Source organism: Falco punctatus (genome assembly GCF_963210335.1).
Source record: "Falco punctatus genome assembly, chromosome: 12".
Taxonomy (NCBI): Eukaryota; Metazoa; Chordata; class Aves; order Falconiformes; family Falconidae; genus Falco; species Falco punctatus.
Window position 1 is genome coordinate 10,219,552 of NC_137592.1, and position 16,519 is coordinate 10,236,070.

Here is a 16,519-nt window from a genome sequence, read left to right on the forward strand (position 1 = left end):
TAACAGGCAAATTGAAAGATGACCTGATTCCTGTATAAGTGATATCATGGTAAGAAAATACTAAAGGATACTAAGGAGTGCTTTAAGTCAACACAGAGCGAAAAATAGCAAGCCCTACTGGGAGAAAATCAAGGCTAGCCTCATTCAGGCAGGACATTTTAAACACATTGTTTCAGTGATAGTAAAAGAGTTCCGAAGACTACCCTACCAAAGGACATAGTGGATTCTCCATAGAAAATTATGGATTCTTCATCTTCTGGTGCCTTCAGATCAAGACTTGAAGTCACTCTGAAATACATGCTTCAGTCAAACACAAGCTACTGGGGCAGCACAGCTGGTCCTAACGTATAGGAAGGCAGAACAGCTAGCAGAGCGGTCTGGTAAAACTATGTTTCTCCCTTACGGACTATATTGTCCTTTTGAGCATACCTCTAATCAGAGCTTCCCTCCCATATGCATGTTTGGTATAATAGAAGAGACAAGATTAGGAATGATAAAAGCTTCCCTGTGGAGAGAAAGAAGTCACTAAATTATGCAACGATATAGGAAGAAGCTTTTCTCTGTTCCATACAAACATCAGGAAACATTTAACTACAGATGTCAGATCAGTAGCGAAAGTAGTAGACTGACATAATATGTTTATAATTAAAAGTGGAACAGCTTTATTCACTTCATAATTTTAAAGTCAGAAAAACTGCAGTAGGCTACAGCCATTAAGTAAATGTGATTTTATTATTAATCACCTGTGTGTTTTACTTGTTATACTAGCAGCCAAGTTTAATCACAAAAGTATTTAAAGGTGTTAGATTATTTCTAGTAAAGATAAGTTGAAAGAATATCAAGATAAAGTCTGGCTATTGTATCAAAGTACTGAACTTCTTTTCAAACACTCTGTGCCGATGAAATGCCCTAGCCCATTGTGACGAGTACCCCCTGCTCCTCACCCCTGGAAACACGGTTAGCATAACCAATGTCGATTTATAAAGCAAACTGCCATAACACCTAAGCGTGCTGACCACGTATCACACCCCCTTCTTTCTACCCCCTTTTCAACGTTGTGGTAAGATCACTTGCCCACCGGCATTGTCGCCAGGATGTGGTGGGACCCGCTACAGAACAGGGAAGTGTAACAGCACATGAGATGCTGCCTATGAAATGCAGCAGCTGCAAGTGGACTTAGATGGGAACTGCTGCTGGATGGCAAACCCTGCGATCCCCTGGTGGGCAGGGATGCCTCCACCATCCTAGTCTTCCTCCTCTGAAGACTGGGCGAGGAAATCATGTTCCTTTAGGTAAGGTCCAAGTCTAGATTAATTAGTGTATCACGTGCCAATTACTGAGAATTTGACCCGATCTGCGGAGGGTCCAGGTGACTAAAACGTCTAGGTAAATAAAACTTCTAGATAATAAGAAAGCTACGGAAATTATTATAAATCCTGTGTAACTGTAAGTGATGCTAATTGCTAAAAGTTCTGTGTAACAATAAGCTATGCTAACTGCTAGAAATTGCAGATAACAATAAGCTATGCTGACTGTTTAAATGTTTATGCAATAATAAAGCTCTATTTATAACCACAATGCTGTGGCTGTTGGTCATTTTACCAAAGATCCCTCAAAGAACCTGACTGTCCCCGTAGCCTCAGGTGACACCCAGAAAAACTCCTAATTTGCAATGTTTGATGCTTTTTTACATACCAATAGGGCAGTTACTATTTCATACAACATTTCAAACATTGTTCGATTCAGTAAAATCTCAGAACAGCTTGCATGAGAAGAGACTGCACACTGCAAGAACAGTGCTGGAGTAACATGCAGTATTAGAAACAAAATTGTTTGTTTATACAGACTTGGTTAAAATGAGGTCTTTTATGTTTACAAGGGAAAAAGTATACTCCAGCCACAGATGAGAAGATCCCCAAATTATCTGAAAAAGAAAACGTATGAAAACACAGTGCTCCTGTCTAAGCCTAGCAGAAATGCCAAAGAAGAAGCCACTGACTCAAAAGCTGTATGCATACCGGCAGGGTAACATTTCTTTCAGTTGTCTAGTGGTGCTTGTTGATTTCTGGGTTTCTGAAACAATCAAAGACTCTTGAGAATAGCAGAATGCATTATGTTAAATTTAGTGTAACTACATATAATGAATACATCTAGCTTTCTGGGAGCCATTTGTGTTACAGGTAGTGCCCTCCGGCTGACAGTGCAGCAAAGACAAGAAGACAACGTTAGCGGTAACTACTGTGTCTCTAACATAGCAATTTAGGATTTAAAACCATTCCCTGCTTTAAGTTTCTCCACAACAGCCCAGCGTTTCTAGCCCTAAACTGTCAGTAGAGATACTGCAGCTGGATTTTCAACACGCTGATTTTGGTTGAGCTGCAAATAATAATTTCTGATCAATTATTACATGAATGTTTTCTATTCCTATGAAGCAAATCAAAAAATGGAAATAGGAATTGAGGTAAAAAACGGCAAACCAAGTCAGAAGAAGTTTTGCAGGCTACAGGGCTCGTTACTGGGTAATGGCATAACGCTGTCACACACGCTTTTGCCATTTGTGAAAAGCCATTGTTTGCCACGAACAGAGAACCGCAAGTCAAACTCCTCGCGAAAGAACTCCATAGGAAATGGAAGCGGAGCAGGGGATGAACCAGGCCCGGTGCAATATGCCAGGAGGTACATCCATCCCGGCGGTGCCATGCAGAGCCAGCTCCCGCCGGCTGCAGAACCACTTGGAGAGCTGTGTCACTCCAGAGCCATCACCGACAGCGCCTCAAAACTCTACTCGTGCTTTGAGCTTCCGATTAGGAAATACAGGGTCAATTAGAGTTAAGGCATTAGTGACAGCGGATACGACCAAGTTTCTAAAAAAGAAAAAACATAACACAGGGAAGAAAAGATAAACTGGGTACTGTGGTAGTGAAAAGATAAACTGGGTACTCTGGTAGTGAGGCGGGCGTGATGAGTCGAGCACGGAGAACCGGCGCTGGCGCGGGGGTACAGCAGCAGCGCTGGGCGCCCCCTCCCCGCCCGGGACCGCGCCCCCCCGCCCCGCCCGTGCGGTCCGGGCCGCGCGTGCCCCGCGGCGGGCTCCTGCGCGTGCCGCGCTTGTCCCACGCGTGTCCCGCTTCTCCCGTCCGCAACGAGCGCCCCGCCCGCTCCGCCGCAGCGTGCCTGGCGTAGTGCCATCCAAAACTTTGCTCCGTCTTATCGCAACCTCGTTCTGTTTATTTTTTTTTCCCTGTAAGATTGCAATGCCAGGCGTACACCCCCCCTGCCTGCTCCCTCCCCGCAGAGACGCCGCTCGCAGCGGCCCCGGCACCGCGAGCGCAGCCGCCCTGAGGCGCCGCCCGGCGCGGAGGGCAGCGGTGCCGCAACCCAGCCCGGCCCCAGCCCCCCGCCCGCCCGGCGCCGGCTGCGCCCCTGCCCGCCGCCCTCCCGCTCCACCGCCGCTGCCCCCCGCGCGGCCGCAGCTCCCGGCAGCCGCCGCTGGCCCCGGAGCGCCGCGGGCCGGCGGGGGCGGGAGCCGTGCCCGGCCGCCGTACCTGTAGAAGTAGTGCCAGCAGAAGAGGCAGCAGAGGAGACGGCAGCCGAGCGGCTCGAGGCGGGGCGGGCTGCGCAGCGCCAGCAGCAGCGCGGGCACCAGGAAGGAGGGCAGCTCCTGCAGGAACCAGGCGCAGCGCGCCGGCAGGCGGCCCCGCGGCCGGCACAGCCGCTCCTCGTGCTTCCCGTAGCGGGACGGCACCCGCAGGTACAGCGAGAGCTGCAGCAGCGCCAGGGCGCCCAGCAGCGAGCTGAGCGCCAGCACCAGGCTGGGGAAGCACTGCATGCTCGGGGGCGGGCGGGGGCACCCAGGCGAACAGCCCTCGGCCGGCGCCGGCCCCGGCCTTATTAGAGCCGCGGCCGTCACCCCGCCCCGCCGCGCTGCCTCCCATCGCCCGGGCCCGTCAGAGGGCGCAGCCCCCCCAGCCCGCCCCGAGGGGAGCTGCCCCCCGCGGCGCCCCCTCCGGCCCCTCCCTCGCCCGGCCCGGTTCGGCCGCGCAGCCCGCGGCCGGTCGGTTCGGGAGCCCAGGCGCAGCTCGCGGGGGCGGGCGGGCGATCCCCGGCGGGAGGCGGCTGCTCCCGGTACTGCGGGAGCGGCGGCGCTGCCTTCCCGCGCCCCGGGCAGGTGCTGCGGGGCTCGGCGCGCTACGGGACCGCCGGGCCGGGGAGCGCTGGCGGGACGCGCCGCCCTGACGGGGCCTGCAGCGCTGCGGCCACCGCGGCCGCGCGCCGGGCCGGGCCGAACCGAGCCGGGCCGAACCGAGCGGGGCCGAGCCGTGAGGGCGGCTGGCGGTGCCCCGGCCGCGCAGCCCTGCGCGCAGCCCCACGTGTGCGGTGGCGGCGGCGGGCGGCTGAGGCCCAGGTGAGAACTGGCAGACGCCGACGCCAGCGCAGCCCAAGCGCTGCCGGCCCGACAGCTCCCGCCGCCATCCAGCGCCCCCGGACCGTGCCTTCAACTTCTGGAGCGCCCCAAGTTCCCAAGATGGCCCTGGTGTGAGTGCTGGCCCCGGGGCATGCCCAGGAGCCCTTCGGTCTCAGCCCCGTGAAGCGGTTTGGACAACAGTTTGCCTAAAAGTGCAGTCCAGGGAGGGGGCTGCCCTTGGGCCGTGTCCCCAGGGAGCGTCACTGCCACGGGGGCTGTGGGGAATGGCGGGAGGGCTGCGGGCACGTAGCACCCTGTGCCGCCCGGTGCCTCGGGGCCCTGAGGCGCAGCGCCCCTGTTGCTGTGCAGGTCCCCAAGAGCCCTGTGAAGGACAAGGACAGGGTGCCATGCAGCACGCTTTCCTGGAGCAGAGGTGGTGCGCGGGGGGTGGCTTTGGAGGTCTGAGTGGTGGTCTAGGACGTGGGAGGCTTGGGCTCCCTCGCCACCTCTGAGGGGATCCTCTTTCTGCGGAGGCCAAGCACACCACCCCGCTGCAGCTCGCCTCTCGTCCAGGAGGCGCTTGGCTGTTCCGCTGGCGGCTCTGTGGGGTGGTTACCCAGACCTGAGCTCTGTCAGCCATGGAGAGTTTCTCCCTTACCCTTGCAGAGTGCTGTAGTCACTAAGGTCACGTTTGCTGCAGCAAGTCAAACAAGTCAAGGCTTTTCTGGCCTCAGAGTCATGTGGCATACTATGACTGTCAGCCAGAGCACTCTTCCCCCCACAGAAGATGCCTCTCTGCCTCCAGGCTGCCTGCTGGAGACAGTCTCTGGCACATGCCATCTCCCAGCTGTGTATAAAACAAGGTGAGCTGGGCTGGACCAGAACTGTGCCAGGTATGCAAGCCATAAAACAGCACAGGTGATAGCAGGCTCGTGGCATTGGCACCTGTGCTCAAGCAACAGTTCCTGGCTGTGAAGCATCAGTGGAGGAAGGTGTCTGTAGGAAATATTTTAGCAATCTAAGGCTGTATCTGAATTAGGAAGAAGTACAATCCAAAAGAAATGGCTCTGCAGCGATGCAGCTGGATATGAAGACCCAGCATCCATAATACGCAAGTTTTGTGGGGAATTACTTCAAACTACCTCTAGTCTGATCCCATGAATGGAACACACGTTAGCGATAGAGGCACATTAGGGGCACTCATGGAGTGCATTTTCTGGCTTGGCTTCATCCAAAGGAGAATCAGTGAAGGACTCAGACTGTTCCACGAAGCAAATCAAAGCTCAGTAGTTAGCTGGAGATGATGATGGCAATCACTTCAAAAGTATGCTTTGGATTCAAACTAAAACTCTAGAAGAGGCACAGCATAAAAACTACAGGGGGCTGTGATCTCAAACACAGCACTGGTAGCTTCAGGTAGTCCCCTGCACATCATCCAGGTTGGTTGGATTTGATTCAAGCTGAAGGGGCCTAGTTGTACTTATTTACAGGGGAAGGCAAGAGGGGTGTGAATTCTTCTGATGTTTAAAACAGTGAACTAGTCACACAGAAACCATTTCCAGTCCACGGAGAGGAGGAGGCACTTTTAAGGTGAGATTCATTTCATTAAAAGAAGTAATAAAATGGATAAATGAATCATAACGTCAAAAAGCCTGTTTCTCTCTGTTGGCTCTAAAAGACGTTTAGACAAATGTGTCAGGAGAACTAAATCCCACTCTTACTCTGTAAGTTGGAGCTCTGCGACATTTCTATTCATTGTTGGAAACAAACACTGCATCATTATTCATCACATTCAACCACTAGATAAATCTTCCCCTGAGAATTCCTTCCTCTTGCCTAAGCACCATAACAGGGGTTGCGAAGAGAAAGGTGAAAGCAGTGCTGAAGAAACACTCTTTGTATATACATCAGTGGTTTTTGAGGTGGCAAGGTGCAGTGCTGAAAGGGTGTGCTTTGTATAGGATTACCAAAACTTTATTTTAAGCCAAACTTTGTTTTCCCCATGTGTGCATATATGGATGTTCATTTCACCAGCCCAGAGGAGCACCAGGCAGTAACGAATCTTGCTCTGAAATCATCTTGAGCCAGCATGATCAAGCTACAAAACACAGACCATTTAATTCAGACTTTTTTCTCCTCCAGTAAATTGCAGATATTCTGAATGCTTTTTTATATCTCAACAGTAAATAATTCAGTAGGAGTATTTGTTGGAAAAAAATACTTCAGCAGTAAAGTGTTTGCAGGCCTGCTGAATTTGAAGGGAGAGGGGGAAATCATACAGTCTAAGCCCCATTTGCACATCTGATAAGACTTCAGAACCCTTACTTTAAGTTATTATCTTTCCTTGAAGAGAAAAATCCAACTCTTCTGAAGAACTGAATTGTACAAAATGTGCAGGCGGTACAAGACACAGTATGTCAGAGGTATAAATGTATAGATAGGAATCATATGGAGGAAAACTGCGGATGATTTATAAATCTAGAGGCCTGTGGATTTAAAAGACTTTTCAGAAGAAAATTATAGATGTAAACAGAAAATTATAGATTGAAATCAAGGTGGGTTTGTGCTACTGCAGGTCTCTTCCCTGAGTTTAGGAGGTAGCCGAGAGACAGTATGGCCCACTGCAGAATCCCAGAATGGCTGGGGTGCAGCATTCCCAAAGCACAGCCTGCTGCCTTCTTGACACACCTGTGCCTCCTCTGATCCCATGGTGGATGTCCCTGTTCTGGTGGCTCTGGCTGATAACAGAAAGGTTCTGTTTGATCGCCTTTCCATGATCCAGAGAAGCTTCTAATCCGAGAAAGTTCCCATAAGCCAGAATCAGAGCACAGTGAAAGTAAGAAGTGCTCTGTCACTTTTACTAAAAGGAGCTGGAGCTTGGGTGTAAGAAAGCGCCATGAGATGTGCAGTCCTTGCAGCTGCACATATGTAATCTTTAGGAAGGGCTGCAGGATTAAGGTCTGAATGAGAACACTCAGTAAAATGAACAGTTGCGTAAGGTAGTTCCTTAGATCTCCCAGAAGTTACGTGTGCGCTGGTGCAGTTTTGAACAAATCTCTTTCCAGTGCTGACATGAATGTAGCTAGACTGAAGTTAAGAAACACTGGGAGACATCATCTGCCGTTAACACTTTGTTTTATATCATACGTGTCCTGTGCTGAATAAGAAGCTGTTAATTTCCTCACAGTTCATTTCCTGATGTGCTATCCTCATATATTTTATAATGCTGCAAGAGCACAGAGTTAATAATCTAATATAGGCATTTCTCTCTCAGTCACAAGTACTCTTTTAATACTTGTCAGGAATTGTCATCTACTGCAATAAGAAGCTGCATGACTGTCACTTTGTATCACATATAGAGCCAGCAGGTAAAATTTAAAATGTTTAAAAAAAGAGAACGTTCTTTTCATTTTCCTTCAGTCAAAGATGTTGGTGCATAGAAAGAGTAGGAACCAAACATCATGTGGCTAGTAAAACTACAGTTTTAAAGACCTGCTCTGTAACTTGAGCAAGCAGCTATAAAAAAGCAATTAGACCTGCAGAAATTAGCATTAAATTGGCTTGTGAAAATTAATAAATAAGCTGCTGCTTCTTTTGGTACTCCTAACACTGATGGAAGTGTAAGAACATGTTTTAGGAAGACAGGGCAGATTACTCCAGCATAAGGAGGAATAAATCTCTTGCAGGATTAACTTTAACCTAGTGCACACAGTTTTGCAGCAAGTTATTTTTAATAGTGTGTCTGCATCATTACTGGGACGAATATAAAAACTATGACAAACAAAAGCCCACAAACAATAGAGAGAGGCATAGTATTTCAAGGCTGGCTTTCCTTTTACTTCAGATTTTCTTGAACAGCATCTATATAAATCAGCCACGAGATCAGAATCTGACCCCCAGTTCTCTAATTCATTTTATTTTACCTAGTGACGTTATTGCTGTGTTGTCTGGTTTTCACCTTCTGATCTCTGAGAACACAGTTCTTTCAGCAGAGAAGATACCTTTACACCCACACTGCCCCACCTATTCCAGTTTGCTAGCACTAAAACATCTTAGTCACTGAATGTTACAAGAAGATGAAGAAACACACTCAAATTAACTGTCTGGCTCGTTGAAGCTGAGCCAGAGAATCACAGAATGAAAAGCAGGGGGAGCTTGAGGAGCACAAGAGAATCTTCCTCATCTGGGATCTGGTGTAAAGCACTGAGTCCACACAGCCCAAAACTGCAGTTTCTGTGCTCACCAGAAGCTGGGACATTGTCGTTGCAGACAGTTTCTCCTGGGAAATTAGCTATAAACTCTAACATGTTTCTCCTGATCGTTGTAAACCACAGATTTTCAAAGACTTCTTGCTTGGCATGTCCCAGATGGGAAGGCCACCTCCTGACAAGTTTCTTGTGAACACTCCAAAGCTTGGGGGTACTAGAGCAGCTCAAAGAAAACATCACTTCTTTTTAAACGTGGTTAGTTACTTTCTTTTCAGAAGCAGTTGAATTGTTGGCTGGCCTTTTCCAAAAACTTTGAGAAGGCACCAGACTTGGGAAACTGCAGACTGTATGGTTAGAGCTGGAAAAGTTGTAAACAACATAGGACAGGGCCTATCATGGGGAAATGCCAGGCATCATTAATGATTTTTGGTATTTTTCCCCCCTACCTGCCCTGTGTGGAAGCAACAAATGGGCAGAGTAGCCCTTCTGCTGCTGCATTTCCCCGCCTGAATCCCAGCAGCAGGGGTTGCCGCTGTACCACTGTTGTTGCCTGCCCAGCCTGTGGCTCAGTGGCTTGGGTGGTCTAAGCCAGGGCGCAGCACCCTGTGGAGGTCCTCGGCCCTTTCTTGTTAAAATCGGGGATCTGCCTGGAGCGTGCCACAGCTCCCAGCTGATGCAACTGGGTCTCTTCTCCATGGCAATGATGGAGAGTCCAGGAAGGGGACAGGACCTGGACAGAATAAGGTTGGCATCCTTATGTAGAGTTGGCTGGGTAGTAAATCCCGAGTACCCAAGTCCTGCAGATACATGTTATGCCTCAGCTGCCTGTGTAGGGTCTGTTTCCAACCACGTAAATTAGAGAGGGTTTGGGTTCTGGGCTCTTGTGATGGTTAGCAAGTTCAGAAACAGGAAATTTGGTGAATACTTTAGGTCTGCAGTTCTCTAAACATCTAGCAGTTGTTTTATGTAACTGGGAGGCATGGAAAGTTTTCTCACCAACAAACACCCACCTTCCTAGCCGGCTGTGCTGTTTCATTCTGCTTTTTTGCTCTGTGCTGAGGCAGCAGTCCCACTTTGTCTTCTCTGAGCCACTCCAGTATCCAGATAACCTCCTGAAGGCTCTCCATATCTAAGGAGACTCCACAGTCTGAACTGCGGCAACCCTCATGCTAGAAAACCGCAGGTAGCCTGCGGCAAACCAGGGTAGCCCGAGCCCTTACCCACAGAAAGACAGAATGGGCTGCTTGGGATAGTTCAGTGCAATGCGCAAGACCACTGCCATGAATATCTCTGCATGATTATCCGTTTGCATTACGCAGTATCTTGAACACTCAGAACTGTGGTAGCACAGCAGCATTAGCGTTCTGTCTGTATTTTATGGCACGTCAGCTCTAAACTGGGCCCTTGCGGCAAAGAAGGCTGGTGGTGTGTATCCTGGGCTGCTCGAGGAGGAGTGTTGCCAGTAGCTGGAGGGGGGTGATCCCTTCCCTTTGCTCAGCACTGGTGAGGCCACGTCTGGAGTGCTGTGTCCAGGTCTGGGCTCCCCAGCGTCATAGAGAGATGGAGTCACTGCAGAGAGTCCCACAAGGGGCCACGAAGATGGTTAAGGGGCTGGAGCAAGGACAAGAGAGCTGGGATTGTTCAGCCTGAAGAAGAGAAGGCTCAGGGGGATCTCATCAATGCCTATAATATCTGAAGGGAGGATGTAAAGAAGGCAGAGTCGGGTACTTTCCAGTGGTGCCCAGTGACAGGACCAGAGGCAATGGGCACGCACTGAAATATCAGAGGATCCATCTGAACATCAAGAAAGACTTTTTCACTGTGAGGGTGACCAAGCACTGGCACAGGTTGTCCAGAAAGTTTGTGGATACATCTGTCCTTGGAGATAGATACTCCAAAGCGGCCTGGACATGGTCCCGGGCAGCCTGCTCTAGGTGACCTTGCTTGAGAAAGGGGGTTGGACCAGAGTACCTCCACAGGTCCCTTCCAACCTCAACTGTTCTGTGATTCTGTCAAATTCTGTGGCAATTTCTTTTAAACTGAGGTGGGGAAGTTGTCAGGTGAACCATTTACTATTTGAATGTTGCTAACACATTTATTTCAGTAACTGGATGGATCTGTCTGTGCTTCCAGTGCATTTTCATTTTACTGCAGATTTTGTGATTATAATCACAGTATATATAGCCACAATTGTACATAAAGATTGCTGATCTTTACATTCCAATTGTTTACTCTGCCAAAAGTACAAGACTTGAAGCTAACATTTTCATGTAATCTCTTGATCCTAATATTTAAGGCACTCCAACAAACCTCAGTTAAAGTAAAAGTTGCGATAAAATTAAGATGATAATGCTGTATCGCTCATATATAACTTGTTTGATTTGGGTGAGTGCATAAGCCTCATGTGAATCAGAACTGAAACAACCATTAGTGAAGCAGCTGAGAAAACTGGCATGTGAATTGCAATCTCAAAGTATAGCTTGGAGTATTGGCCCATTGGAAGGAATGGAGCAGATCCTATCTTTCAGTGGTGATACTCCAGGCAGTCTGCAGACTCCTGGACCTATTTTGCATGCAAGCTGTCTATAGGGAACAGACCCTTGCTGACACTAACTGCCAAAGCATGCATCGTAATCCCAGCTGAGAGTTATTTGGTTTAGCCCAAAACTGTGCTGAGGATCATTCTAGCAATTGAACAGTTGCCCTCTAGTACCATGCATGGCATTGTCCAGTTCAGTGGAGTACGTGCAGCCAAAGGTTGCCAGAACATATTTATTTTTAATGAAAGACTAGATTCCTCTACATCAGTCTGAAGCCATTAACAGTTTCTAAAACAAATCTGATAGTCACAAAATCAAGATGTTATTGTTTGTTATGTTTTTAAAGAGGCAGAACAATTGACAATTTAATAAATGAAATCAACAGAGTGCAAATAGTGAAAGAGAAATTTCTGCTTGAACCATTTATCTGAGCAAGAAGGTAATCATGGGTGTCTTTCCTTTCAGCCTCAACTTTTGTGGAGGCACCGAGGCCCCATCTGTTGATTCGTGGAATCTGGATATCCTCTCTCCTACCTGGCAGGATAGCTCCTTGCTGATTTTTGGCTTCCTATCATCTTTTGCAAGGTTGATCTTCACAAACTACATTAGATCAGCACCTCACTTGTTTCTCTACAAAAAATGTGAACAACTGTTTCAAATTTGCTTTCTCATTGGTGAGACCTAATGGGATACCTTGTAACATGAGGACCTTCCTTTCCGACCTCAGGTGAAAAAGAGCAGAGTTCTGTTTTCACCCTCTCAACTCTTCCACCCTCCTCTGAGATATTTTGGATACTTTTAGATCCATATGGTATTTACAAGTGATGGTGCCAGTTACAAGGGGAATTCTGTTTCCAAATCTGCTATTAACATTATCATAAAGAATGTTTCCGAAAGTGCTGAAATAAGCTATAAAATAACTCTAGGACTGCAAAAAAATCATACAGAAATATTTTAAGGTTACTTGTCTTTTATGATTGAGGGGTGACTTTATACATGTGAAAGTACCTTCATAGAGATAAAGTATGTGGTGTTAAAGGACTCTAGCTCATCAGAAAAATGTGTAACAAAACCCAGTACCTGGAATTAAAACCCAGCCAACTTCAATAAAAAAGTCATGTATTTTTAAAGCTGGAGGTGACTAACACAGAACAAACTTTCAAAGAGAAGCAGCAGTTGATTCTCCATTGCTTAAGGCTTTCCAAGTAAGGCTGGCTGCATTTCCAGGAGGTATACTTCAGGTGACTATAATTACTGAGTTCAATACATGAGTGGCTGCTGGCCTCTGTTGGGTACCAGATAAGGTGAATTAGGTTCCTTCTGGCCTCTAAATGAGTGAGTTTATGAGAAGCAAGAAGAAGCCGCTGTTGGATCTATTAAATCCACTTCTGTTCTGGGTATACACATTATAAAGCAGTACTGCTCAATCAGAAACATTGTTCACTTTTGTGGCCATTGAAGAAGTCAGGATACAGCCTAGAAATGAAGTGCACTCCAGAGCAGTGTGACGTGCTAACAGTACCCAGCCAACTCCACCTGTCACATGGAGCATGGATGAGTTTCTCCAGCAGAAGATGGAGAAAGTGAGCAGAGGCACAAAGCCACCAAGGGAGCTAGCAGCATGTGCGCTTACCAGCCTAGCCTGTGGAGTTCAGCTTCTCACATACTGCATTAGGTGGTTCAGTTAGAGTCGCAGCAACAGTAAAGGTAATATGATATTAGAATTTTTAAGAAAGTTTATGTGATTGAGTAATCAAGTGGATTTTTCCATGCTTATGATTATTTACTACTTGTAAATAATGGAGTGTGTTTAAATAAGGCAGTGGTGACAGTAAAGACTGTGTAATGCAGAGGCTGGAAAAACAGTCTCATTTGACTTGGCCTGCTGGAAGCTGATATCCTTGATTAGACCTCTGGTTGTTTATTGGTGTGTTTTGTTATCCTCACAGTTTGTTTTAATTTTGCTCATTTACTATTTGGCACTGATCTAGTAACAGGACACCACATGTTGCTTGTGTTGTGACTTCTCAAAGCCTGGCTGGAGAATCACTATTTGCCAATTCCTACTAACTTTCACTTCTGTCAATATAAGCAATTGGTAGACCCTCATGAAAGTATCATGCAGAATAAGAATCAATTGTGTCTGGCAGTTACGGTAACCCACCATCTGGATAATAAAAGGCACCCAGACTCTTGTGTTACTTTTATACAAAGATCTGGAAATGCTATTAGATTTCTGTTATTACAGCTAAAGAACTACTGTCCAGCAAATGAAGTGCCAGCAGGAACTGGAGGGGAGACCCAGGGAGGGTTGGTCATGGATTGAGCAGAGAGCAGTGGCTGCTAGGTCTGCAGGGGGTAAATGTGAGGAAGGAAAGGTGTGTGATGTAGGGGCAGACCATCTGTGTACTGAACATATGATTAAATATGTTTGTGGATTCAAGCAGAATGTGTGAAGTAACTGGTATGAAGTGCTCAGTACAGGGTTACCAGTTACATGATGCAGCTGAAGGGACTGTTTTCTTAACTGTAAACTAGCACCAAACACTATGGCTTTCTGAAATTTACATATCTGTCATTTTCATATTTTAATCAGCATACCATCTGTTTAGCATGCACTTAATCTCTGTTTGCTACGTGCTTCCTCCCTGCCCCTGTAAATTCATCGTACATGAAGAAAAGTTGGATATGGCCTTTCCTTAGAATTCAAGACAATATTATACTAGTCATGGGCTACCATTTTGTATTAGATTTAATCAGTACCATACGAGAGGAGACCCTGGGGGCATGTGTTTCCTCATATTGTTTCTTCAGACTTTGCTGTTGCCCTAAGTATACACTTGAGCAGACAATAGCAGTTTAGCAGGAGAAAGAGTGGTTCAGCATTTTATCCAGCACTTGGGAGATCTACATTCACTTCTTAGATCTGCCAGAAACTCCCCAAGTAGTTTTGAGCAAGTTATTCTGTCACTTTTTCCCTCAGTCCCTGGTTTGTGAAATGTCAATTATACCACTCTAGTAAGTCATAGTTCCCTGGTTTGTAAGAAGGCTAGCGTGTTCAGGACTATGAGTTTTTTGAATACTATGATACTATGAGCTACTTGCTATTGGTACTGGTGGTGAAGCATCTCTGACTTCATCGTCTGCAAGGCTGACGTATTCCTGGCACAACCTTAAAAAACATGGGCCACACTGATTTTATGACTCTGCTATTGAAACGCAATTCTTTTATTTTACCCCTGGCTTTAGTCTTTTAGGAATAGTTTGTCGTTTTTCTTATTTACATAGTAAGCAGCTTTAGTTGTTCTTCTGTTTCAGCATTTCCCTTTTGTGTCCTTGTAAGCCTGGTATACAAGAAGCGGTAACGGAGGGGCCGTGATAGTGTTTGCCTCTGTTTTGCCGAGCTGCTCTGACTACTGTACAGGAAGGAGAAATCTCTGTGTTCAGTAATTCAAGCCTTTGATTGCTTTCTGGTTGCTTCCTTTCTAGAGCTGCTGAGCACGCCTGCCTAAAGGATTGGCTAAGGGATGTGTCAAGCTTATGCTGACTGTTTAGATTGTTATTTTATTTAATGTGCTCCTGATGTGTCTTATGAGGGTGCCCAGTGACGCCACCCATCCTGCTGTCCGTTTGGGAACCACAAACTGTCTCAGCTCTTGCAGGGGCCCTTCTACTCAGCATCGCCATTCCATACTCTGGGCAGCTGTGTTGCAGAGCCCTGGGTAACGTTCACTGCCCGATTCCTTTCACTAAACCCCAAGGACATGTAGCAAAGGTGGGGCGAGTGAAAGGAACAGGAGGGAGGAAGCAAGTGAACCAAAAATTGCATCTCTGCAGTAGTAGCTTTAAAGTCACATTGTTCCCTGTAAGCGGATTTCCTCCTGTGCAAAACAGGATTGCCAACAGCTATCCCCAGAGGCTTGGCTGAGCCTGAACGCCAGAGCAGAGCAGGGAGGCCCTTGCTGCCAAGCCTCCTCTTGGGTCACAGTGACAGGATCTGTGGCTTTCCTCCATCACGTCCCTATCCCTCACAGTGAGCTTACAAGCCTGGTCCAAAATCGACACAGCTCAAAAGCACACTGAGACTTGGCATGGGCTATGGGAAGAGAAAGGACATGACCTCTTCTGGGGGGTATTCTGGCAAGATCTTCTTCAAGTTGTATCTCCTCCATGGCTGGAGTCAGGGACTTGCTATTTGGGAGTACTTGAATCTAGGCTCCGTTTCAGAAATGTGGCATTTGCCATTCTCCTGGAGAGCCACATACGTTTATTCAAGTTAGAAGTGTTGTTATCATTAGCTAGAGCTAAAATCACAATTTCTAGCCTTCATTAGGAGAATTAGAATAAGATCAACATGATTCTGGCGGAACTAGAGGACAACTATAGCTGAAGTGCTGACCTGCATAAAGAAGAAGAACAAACTGAGAACATTTTCACTTAGTGTCATTGACAGGAGAGAAGCAACCTTGCCTGCATTAAGCCATATGCCAAATCCCGTAACTTAGAAGTTCTATATATTGGCAAGCGTACAGAACTCAGAGGCTTTTAAAACTTAGCAAATGTTTACTTACAGCTTTATAGAAACTCCAAAAATGTCTGATTGTAATAACAAGTGGACTAAAATTAAATATCTAAAACTAAAATGAGCATTTAAACTAGTGCACATCCAGGAACAATCTGGGACAAATTTTAAGTTCTCTTAGGAATACGTTCTGAATTCCTGTATCGTATATCAAAGTAGCATGTATTTTTACAAATATGCAGGCAATTCAACATATATGGAATTGTAAATATGTGTTTCTACATGATGCTTTTAATATAAATCCCACCAGTCCTGTTGAATGTATCTAATTGTTCACTGTTACCAGGCGAGTGGCTGACTGGTGGGCTTGCTGCGTTTACTCAGTACGAAACCATGCCTTTTCCTTGCTGTAAGACAGAACTGGACAGAGAAACATCCACCTTTCTTGGACAGGCACAGACTGGCTGTTCAGCCACCAGCCAGCTGCCTGACTATGTATGTCAGCTGTAGTTTAGTTGATGCATGTAGCTAATAGATAGCTGCTGGTTGCACGAAGAACTGAATGAGAACTGATCTGCACACAGGACAGAACATGAACTTGGAATCAGTTCATTACTCTGGAATCGAAACACTGCAATTGGAAGCCTTTGGGAAAAAGACGTGGTTTAAACATCACATTCTAGCCTGAACACTGGAAAAAGACAAACATTTTTGTGTGGAACTAACTGAGCTGCCACAAAGGCAATCAGCACAATTAAGCCATGGTAAATGAAGGTGCCTTTGTCGCTTGAGTTGAGGGAACTGTTGTTACAAGTAGCAGGTTCCTTTTGGTGTTGACCTGCTG

The 16,519-nt window shown here is 46.9% G+C and overlaps 1 protein-coding gene across 1 annotated transcript in view; it reads right to left on the reverse strand.

Moving 5' to 3' along the window:
- The window catches only part of SRD5A2 (steroid 5 alpha-reductase 2), a 39,427-nt gene extending 23,660 nt beyond the window's left edge, over positions 1-15,767 (reverse strand). The window contains 2 exon segments of the mRNA XM_080407842.1: positions 3,546-3,842; positions 3,844-15,767. Of these exon segments, the coding sequence (XP_080263968.1) occupies positions 3,546-3,842; positions 3,844-3,935 (389 nt within the window). The 5' untranslated portion in view covers positions 3,936-15,767.
- Between the last annotated feature and the right edge of the window lie 752 nt (positions 15,768-16,519).